Below are 9,468 nucleotides of genomic sequence, written 5' to 3'. Positions count from 1 at the left end.
GCATGAGTGTCCCAATCCCAACCCAGAACATAAACCGAACTAGGCTGAGTCAGGACCCAAACACCGCCCTCTTGATAGCAAGAGCTATCAAGGCTACATCCTCTAGCGTCAGTCGCTAGTGCGCCTCTTGATGTCAGGAGAGTGAGGGTTATACACATTGCACCGCTATCTATCAGCTGGCCACCGTTACACTCACCCCCCTAAACCTCACTCCCATCCGGGTCACGGCACCATTGTGTCACTCCTGTTCTACTAGCTCTGTATTGGACTCGAACCAGCGTCCCCAGCATGGGAGGCGGGTGCGCTAACAAGGAAGCTAGACCAGGACCTACTGAGTCTACTATTTGTTTGAAGAACCGAGGATGAATAGTATCAAGGGGGCAAAAGGAGGGTTTAAGACCAGCAGTTACACTTTGATCATAACTGCACAAACTCTGTTGTCTATAGATTTATACTTGTGCCACAATTCTGCATGCGCAAGATGATATCTTGAGCATGCAAAAAGGTATTTTTCATGCAGAGTGGGTTGGAGGAGAAAGCAAAATTTAAGAATTCTGAGCAAATTCACATTCAAATAATCTTGCTAAAAAAAGTGCAAAACTGAGATTCGTTTGCTCAAAATTTATTTATATTTGTAAGAAGATACATTGCTCAAGAGCATGCAAAATTACTTTTTGTGTGCTCAATTTCATCTTGTGGGTGCAGAATGTTTTTTGTGGGCTGAAAATATCTTGTGTGTGCATACATTTTTTTTGCATTCAAAATATCAACTTGCGCATGCAAAATAACTTTTTGTGCACTCAATTTCATCTTGTATGTGCAGAAAAGTTTTTGTGCACTCAAAAATATTCTCTTGTGTGTACATAATTATTTTTATTTGCACTCAAAATATAATCTTGCACATGCAAAATAACTTTTTGTGTGCTCAAAACTTCATCTTGCTCTCGCAGAACATTTTTGTGCACTTAAAAAATTATTTTGCACGTGTCGAATTGTGGCACATATATAACCCCATAGTTATATACTTACACTGTTCAAACCTGCGATCCCCCTGGCAACTGATCAAACTGAGTTTCGTTTGGTCAAAATGAATTTAGATTTGGAAGAAGATACATTGCTTAACAAAACTGTGTTCAAGCATGTGCAAAATAACTTTTTGTGCACTCAATTTCATCTTGTGCATACAGAGAGTGTTTTTGCACTCAAATGATCATGTACATAAAACATTTTTGCGCTCAAAATATAATTTTGGCACATATATAACTCCATAGTTGGAAATAAATATCAACTTGCACCTGCAAATTAACTACATTTCATCTTTCATGTGCAGAATTTTTTATGCGCTAAAAATATCATCTTGCGCGTGCATATTTTTTTTTAAAAAAAATTTTTTTTGTGCACTCAAAATGTAATCTTGCACTCGCAGAACATTTTTGTGCGCTCAAAATATTATTTTGCACTTGTAGAAATGTGGCACATATATAACTCCATAGTTGTCTGCCTACACGTACTCTGTTTAAACCTGCGTTCCCCTGGCAACTGATCCGGAGTCAGCTCTGTCCTGTCATATGAATAAACCACTAGTTCATAGATCAAGTCAAAAACTGGTCTGAGAACAGCACAGGAGGCGGATACAAATCTGGTGTGGAGGCGAGTCATGCGCTTCGTGGTCTCATATGATTGGTCTAGAGCATCGGGAAATGGACCAATGAGCGGCAGTCATCTGTGCAGCGACACGCTTCTCGGATAAACCTCAGTAGTGCGCGAGCACGAGAGAAAGAGAGAGAGAAAGAGGGCGCGTGCGAGGGGTTATTTTCGGAATTATAAACAACAACAAAATGCAGATTGTTACAGTATGTCAGATTGTTTCTGTTGCATTATTGGCATTGACTGTCAACGCAACAGTTTTCTTTCAAGAGCAGTTTCTGGATGGAGGTGAGTGAATGATTCACTTGCATGTCACAGTATGAATGAGTGACATTAATACATGTTTGCTTGGGTTATGTTTAGAAAAGGTAATTTATAATTTAAGTTGACAAGATGTGCATTTATTTAGAAGGTCCTTTCAAATTCTAATTTCATCAAAACATGTGAGGGACACAGTTTTGCTAGTGCTAAATGAAATCAAAACTTGCAGTCAGTCAAATCAGTTTGTAACAGGAAGTTTCTGCCCAACTTTACATGTCACTCAAGTTATTCCACAATCTTCCTTAAATATCAGTCATTAAATGTGTGTGGAATGCAATTGGACATGCCTTAAATTCCTTTGATTTCCTCTTAAAGGAACAGTTCACCAAAAAATTGAAAATTCTCTCATCATTTACCCTTATGCCATCCCAGATGTGTATGACTTTATTTATTTTGCAAATTAAGATGTTTAGAACAATATCTCAGCTCTGTAGGTCCATACAATGCAAGTGAATGGTGGCCAGAACTTTGAAGGTCCAAAAAGCACATAAAGGCAGTACAAAAGTAATCCATAGGACTCCAGTTGTGTAATCCATGTCTTCAAAGAGATCCGGTCGTGTTTGGTGAAAACACTTTTTTCACTATAAATCTTTGGCAATCATGATTTCAAGCTCGATTGCTCTTCCTAGCGCCATCTAGTGCTCTGAACATACTGTACGTCAAGCACTAGGAAGTGTAATCAAGCTTGAAATCGTGCTCGTGTCTTCAGAGAACATGGATTAAACCACTGGAGTCTGGATGACTTTTATGCTGAAAACACTAAATCTTAATTTGTGTTCTGCAGAAGTAACTCATGCACATCTAGGATGGTATGAGGGGGAGTAAATGATGAGAGAATAATAATTTTTTCGGTGACCTATTCCCTTCTGTACATTCTCTCATGTTGTTTTAGCCTTATTTCTATGCTTCTAATTTTAGTATCTGAATTTGCAGATGCCTGGAAAAGTCGGTGGGTGAATTCAGAGCACAAATCTGAATACGGGCAGTTTAAACTGACCGCTGGGAACTTTTATGGAGATGCTGAGAAAGACCAGGGTATACATACTATTCTCTAGGCACTCAACAACACCTACACCTTCAAAATATAAAAGTTCTTCAGTTGTTCTTTAAGAACTATTTTTGGCACATGCAACATGGTTCTTTGGGGGACAAAGTTTTGGTTATCGGCATTAGTTCAAATGTGTCGGTTTTGCAGATTAATCGTGCCGATAGTTGCTTTTTAGATCTATTGGGTATCGGTTTTGCAGATTAATCGTGCCGATAGTTGCTTTTTAGATCTATTGGTTATCGGCATTAGTTCAAATATATCGGTTTTGCAGATTAATCGTGCCGATAGTTGCTTTTTAGATCTATTGGGTATCGGTTTTGCAGATTAATCGTGCCGATAGTTGCTTTTTAGATCTATTGGTTATCGGCATTGGTTCAAATGTATCGGTTTTGCAGATTAATTGTGCCGATAGTTGCTTTTTAGATCTATTGGTTATCGGCATTGGTTCAAATGTATCGGTTTTGCAGATTAATTGTGCCGATAGTTACTTTTTAGATGTATTAGTTATTGGCATTAGTTCAAATGTATCGGTTGTGCCGATAGTTGCTTTTTAGATCTATTTGTTATGTGCATAAATCGTTACCGATATGTGCAGAAAGTTTTTCAAATTATTGTTGTTGCACAATTATAAACCTCATCTGGTGAAATATATATTCCATAAAACATAATTTGGTAAATACTTACATATAGAATATCGTAGACTAAAATAGTTTTTTATCATTCTACAAATCAGTTTTAAAAAAGTATGTTAGGTAACTTCAATCAAATTCAGACATATTAATTTCTTTCACGTTCATTACACCTCTAACCACCAACAGGTTTGCAGACAAGTCAGGATGCCCGCTTCTATGCCACCTCTGCCCGCTTTGAGCCCTTCAGCAATGAGGGCAAATCTCTGGTGATCCAGTTCACCGTCAAACACGAGCAGAAGATCGACTGCGGTGGCGGATATGTTAAAATTTTCCCCGCTGATCTCAACCAGGCTGAGATGCATGGCGACTCCCAGTATTACATCATGTTCGGTACGTGTGCCAATGTTCTCAAGTAAACGGCTTTATAAATGACATAATCCTAGTTAATGTGTCTTTTAGGTGGTGATGTATAGTCTTTATAAAACAGGAATTTCAATAGTTTTACTTGTCTACATAATGTAAACAGGGCCTGATATCTGCGGCTACAGCACTAAGAAGGTTCACGTCATCTTTAACTACAAAGGGAAAAATCACCTCATCAATAAAGAGATCAAATGCAAGGTGGGTTCCTGTCAGACCCATGGCCTAGTGGTTAATGCACTTGCATGTCCATGAGGGTGACAGATGATTTTTTTAAGCTTTAAGCTAGATTAAGTATATATTCCATTCTGTCCGATGTCCAATTAATCGCTCCTTTCCTCCATTACTCCAGGACGATGAGCTGACTCACTTGTACACATTGATTCTGAATCCGGATCAGACATATGAGGTGAAGATCGACAATGACAAGGTGGAGTCCGGCTCTCTGGAGGAGGACTGGGACTTCCTGCCCGCAAAGAAGATTAAAGACCCCAGCGCCAAGAAACCAGAGGATTGGGACGACCGTGCCAGGATCGATGATGAGACTGACACCAAACCAGCGGTATGATCCTGTTTAATGAAGGTTTCCGGTGACATTTCACATACTATTATTGAAGGACGGGATGGGCAAGGAGGAGGTGGGAACCGGCAGAACTTTTAATGCATAAATTAACTTAAACTAACATAAACAGACACGCATGCAATGCGGCCATGTGCATCTCTCTCCCTCGTCTCTGGGTGCCCCTTATCTCACTCTCCCGCCGATCAGCTGATTCAGCGGCAGCTGTGCTCCGTCACGGCCCGGCCACGCCCTCCCCATCGTCACATATGGTTTTCAATGTGTCAAAAAGGCTATTGCCGTGGAAACATGTCCATAAAAACGATATAGTGCTACAGTGTAAAAAATAATGGTAATATCGTAACATCATGTCCAAAAATAATGTGATATTGCCATGGCACATCCAAAAAACATATTACTGTGGTACCATTTAAAAAAATGGTAATAGCGTGGTACCATAATAAAAATAAGTCAATTTAAAAAATCATTGTTACCGTAAAAAAACAAACATGTTAATATTATTGAATCATAATAAAAAAAACTGGAAATTTCATCATATGATAATAAAAAAAATTAAATAAAACATAGTTCTGTGCTACCATAAAAAAACATGGTAATATTGTTGTATCATAATAAAAAAAATTAAAAATTCTGTGGTATCATAGTTTTAAAAACAAACATGGTAATGTCGTGTTATCATAATAAAAAAAAATGTAATAAAACAAAATCAATGGTATTATAAGAAAAACAAAACATGGGAATGTAGTGGTGTCATAATAAAAAAAATGTAATAAAAAATGTTATAAAACAAAATCAGTGGTATCATAATAAAATAAATAAAATAAAAAAAAAAATTGTGGTATCATAATAAAAAAAAAACAATGTAATTTGTGTTATCATAATAAAAAAATAAATAAATAAAAAATAATCAGTGGTATCATAATAAAAAACAAAAAATTTTATAAAACAAAATCAGTGGTATTATAATAAAATAAATTAAATAAAAATAAATCTGTGGTATCATAATAAAAATAAACACGATGATGTCGTGATCATAATAAAATAAATTAAATAAAAATAAATCTGTGGTATCATAATAAAAAAAATAAAAAATAATCGGTGGTATTATAATAAAAAAAAATTGTGGGATCATTAATAAAAAATGTAATAAATAAAAAAAAATCAGTGGTATCATAATAAAAAAACAAACATATTTTTTAAAAATCAGTGGTATTATAATAAAAAATAAAACATGGTAATGTCATGGTATCATAATAAAATAAATCAGTGATATCATAATAATAAATAAAATGTAATATTGTGGTACTATAATGAGAAAAATAATTAAAAAAAACATGGTGATACTGTAGAATCATAATTTAAAGAAAAACACTGTAATACTGTGGTATCATAAAAAAAACATTGTAATATCATGGTATAAAATAAAAAAAGCATGACAATAATGTGATATTATCTTAAAAAAAACATGAATCTGTGGTTTTACCGCGTTACCATTAAAAAATATTCTAAAATCAAAGAACCACGTACAAAAATAACATCATTAAATGTTTGAAAACTGGTAATAAGATTTTTTACCCATCATTCCACCTGTTTTCCTACATATCTGTGGTGGTTTCATATAACTATATTTGTGGTATGTTGTCAGGACTGGGATAAGCCTGAGAATATTCCTGATCCTGATGCTAAGAAGCCGGAAGACTGGGATGAAGACATGGACGGAGAGTGGGAGCCTCCCATGATTCCAAACCCAGAGTACAAGGTACAGAATGACCAACCAGAAGTCTTGTTTACGCATGCCTGCGTCCGCTATGTGCAAACCGTTGTTACATCCCGATGCTTCCGTGATTTGAGGTTTCCTTTGTTATTGTGTTCATTTCCAGGGTGAGTGGAAACCCAAACAGATTGATAATCCAAATTACAAGGGAGTCTGGGTGCACCCTGAAATCGACAACCCCGAGTACGCCGCAGATGACCAGATCTACAAATTTGACAACGTCGGAGTCATCGGCTTGGATCTCTGGCAGGTGCGTTGAAACGGGACGCAACGCATTTAAAGTGACTCTTAAGATGTGTGCATGTTGTATTGATGGTGTGCATTTGATCCATTCATGCCAATGCAATTGTAGGTCTGTTACAGGATAAATGAAAGGTTCATTTGACTGATTGTCAAGGGGCGTTCACACCGCATCACGTCTCGTACTAAACTCACCCATAGGAGCGATGTTGAACATTTCCTCTAATATCAGAATACATTGAGCTCATTGGTCATTTTGAAGCACTTTTTAACATGTTCTGTCTTTGTTTATCTTTCCAGGTCAAGTCTGGCACTATTTTTGACAACTTCTTCATCACGGATGACGTGAAGGCAGCAGAAGATTTTGGAAGTGAAACGTGGGGTGCTACGAAGGTACAAGATGCTTACACAGTTAAAGGAGAAGTTCACCCAGAAATGCAAATTCCCTCATCGTTTACTCGCCCTCATGCCATCCCAGATGTGTATGACACAAATGAAGATTTTTAGAAGCGTGTGTCTACCCTGCGGGTAACCCGCTGAACCCCACTCGTGATCGGGACTGGGAATTGCAACTTTTTCCCAGTAATTGTGGGTCATAAGCTCGCATTGATTAAGTCCCTGCCCTTTGTACACACCGCCGGTCGCTACTAGCGATTGGATGGTTTAGTGAGGTCCTCGGATCGGCCCCGCCGGGGCTCCTCGCGGGCCTTGGTGGAGCGCCGAGAAGACGATCAAACTTGACTATCTCTAGGACTAGGACGTAAAAGTCGTAACAAGGTTTCCATAGGTCTCGCAGGCTTTGCATGTCTGTACAATGCACGTGAATGGTGACCAGAACTTTGAAGCTCCAAAAAGCACATAAAGGTAGCATAAAAGTAACCTATAACACTCCAGTGGTTTAATCCATGTCGCCTGAAGTGATATGATAAGTGTGGGTGAGAAAAGGATCAAAATGTATGTCCTTTTTTACTATAAAACGTCTATATCGCCTCCTACTGTTCGGGGCTGGTCAAACAATTATAGTGAAAAAAATGTTATGTGCTTTTTTTGAGTTTCAAAGTTCTGGTCACCATTCACTTACATTGCATCACAGTCATACACATCTGAGATGGCATGAGGGTGAGTAAATGATGAGAGAATCTTCATATGTGGGTGTACTGTCCCTTTAAGATGAAAGATTTGTAAACAATCTCTTTCCGCAGGGTCCCGAGAAAAAGATGAAAGACGAACAGGATGAGAAGAAACTGAAAGAGGAAGAGGAGAAAAACAAAGAGCAGAGCACCGAAGCTGCTGATGAGGAGGAGGAGGAAGATGAAGAAGACTGGGAAGATGAAGAGGAGACGGACGAGCCGCCGGTGGAGGAAGAAGACGAGGAAGCTCTTCCTAAAGACGAACTTTAAAGCGGGAATCGGACTCAACGTATTCCGTTGTTGCCAGGGAAACGGCTGCAGTGCATTCATTCTAGAAGTGACTCCCCCCCCCCAGTGGTGATGTCATAAAGGGGCAGTTCTCGGATGGCTTTGTTCACGGTTTATTTTGATTGCATGGGAAAGTGACGGCGAGACGAACGAGTTTGTTCCATGCAATGAAAGTGAACCGTTATTTTGGGGTGAACTGTTCCTTTTAAAGAGACAGGTGTTATTTTTGTACGGTACCAGAGGTCACAATATGGAGTTGTCATTGAACGTTTGATGGTCAGATTACGGTGCCTTTCACGTTTATAAATGAACGACTTTTGATCCTGTATCGTCACTCTCTCTCTTGAGACTTTCGAGTCCATGTTGTGTCTCGGTTATGCTTAGCTGGACTGAAGGAGCTTCAGGAAGTTTATATTTGTGTATGTAAACAATGTTACTGGTCTGCTATTACACAATCGATGATATTGCCCTTTTATCAATAAGAGCTGAATGAGGTCACAGGCTGGATTTTAAAGGATGAGTGTTTGTACTGTAGCGCAAATATAATAGAGAATTACATGATGTTCCTTTGGCACCAAATGCATTTTTATTTGTGTCTGCTGCCATATGTTTGTTGGGGTTATGTTGTTATTATTATTATTAGGTGATTACCTAAACAGGACTTTCAGTAAATCTTTATTTATTACAATAGAAATGTAATTTAGTTTGATCTTGCTGGTAACAGTCGTGAAGTCCATTTGGTGGTGCAAGTCTTCTTTTATGTGTTACTTGAAGTTAAATGAGCTATATTAAGGGAAGTGATCATATATTTGCAACACAACAAACGAGTCGTCAACACACCGTGAACGTAAAGTCTCAAACGTTCAAGCTGGAGTCGTTTTGAAAATCCTTTTTACACGTCGAGAGTTGTAATTAACGAATGAAAGTTTTAATAAAAATCTTTATTGTAAACACTCCATGGTTAAGATGGTTATTTACACAGTAAACACAACAACAACAACAACAATGAAACGACGCTACACATTGCACATCTGTAATATAACTTGTGATTTCAATCATTGTAATTGAGGAAACCTATATTCCTCTAGAACATATAATATTGATTAAAGTGAGTACATTTTACTTAAAGGGACAGTACACCTAAAAATGAAAATTCTCTCATCATTTACTCACCCTCATGCCATCACAGATGTGTGACTTTCTTTCATCTGCAGAACAAAAATGAAGATTTTTAGAAGAATATTTCAGCTCTGTAGGTCCTTAAAGTGCAAGTGAATGGTGATCAGGCATTTGTAGCTCCAAAAAATCACATAAATGCAGCATAAAAGTAATCCATAAGACTGCAGTGGTTTAATCCGTGTCTTCAGAAGTGATATGACACGTGTAGG

General features: G+C 37.7%; 1 protein-coding gene across 1 annotated transcript; it reads left to right on the top strand.

Annotated features, from left to right (window-relative positions):
- The first annotated feature begins 1,754 nt into the window (after positions 1-1,754).
- LOC127645800 (calreticulin-like) lies at positions 1,755-9,033 on the top strand. The gene is made up of 9 exons (XM_052129478.1): positions 1,755-1,935; positions 2,902-3,003; positions 3,835-4,038; positions 4,175-4,269; positions 4,421-4,630; positions 6,294-6,407; positions 6,529-6,672; positions 6,963-7,055; positions 7,865-9,033. The coding sequence occupies exons 1-9, from the start codon at positions 1,839-1,841 to the stop codon at positions 8,060-8,062; spliced, it is 1,257 nt and encodes a 418-aa protein (XP_051985438.1). The 5' UTR covers positions 1,755-1,838; the 3' UTR covers positions 8,063-9,033.
- Positions 9,034-9,468: the final 435 nt, after the last annotated feature.

Source organism: Xyrauchen texanus, chromosome 6, assembly GCF_025860055.1.
Source record: "Xyrauchen texanus isolate HMW12.3.18 chromosome 6, RBS_HiC_50CHRs, whole genome shotgun sequence".
NCBI classification, from domain to species: Eukaryota; Metazoa; Chordata; class Actinopteri; order Cypriniformes; family Catostomidae; genus Xyrauchen; species Xyrauchen texanus.
The sequence above is the reverse complement of the archived record's forward strand: the minus strand, read 5'-3'. Positions and strand labels throughout refer to the sequence as shown.

Bases quoted from the DNA above. Each gene is read 5' to 3' on its own strand.
- LOC127645800 (XM_052129478.1), top strand. From the start codon at position 1,839: ATGCAGATTGTTACAGTATGTCAGATTGTTTCTGTTGCATTATTGGCA. The intron at 4,270-4,420 runs GTGGGTTCCTGT...CCATTACTCCAG, and splicing joins ATAAAGAGATCAAATGCAAG to GACGATGAGCTGACTCACTT. The intron at 7,056-7,864 runs GTACAAGATGCT...CTCTTTCCGCAG, and splicing joins AAACGTGGGGTGCTACGAAG to GGTCCCGAGAAAAAGATGAA.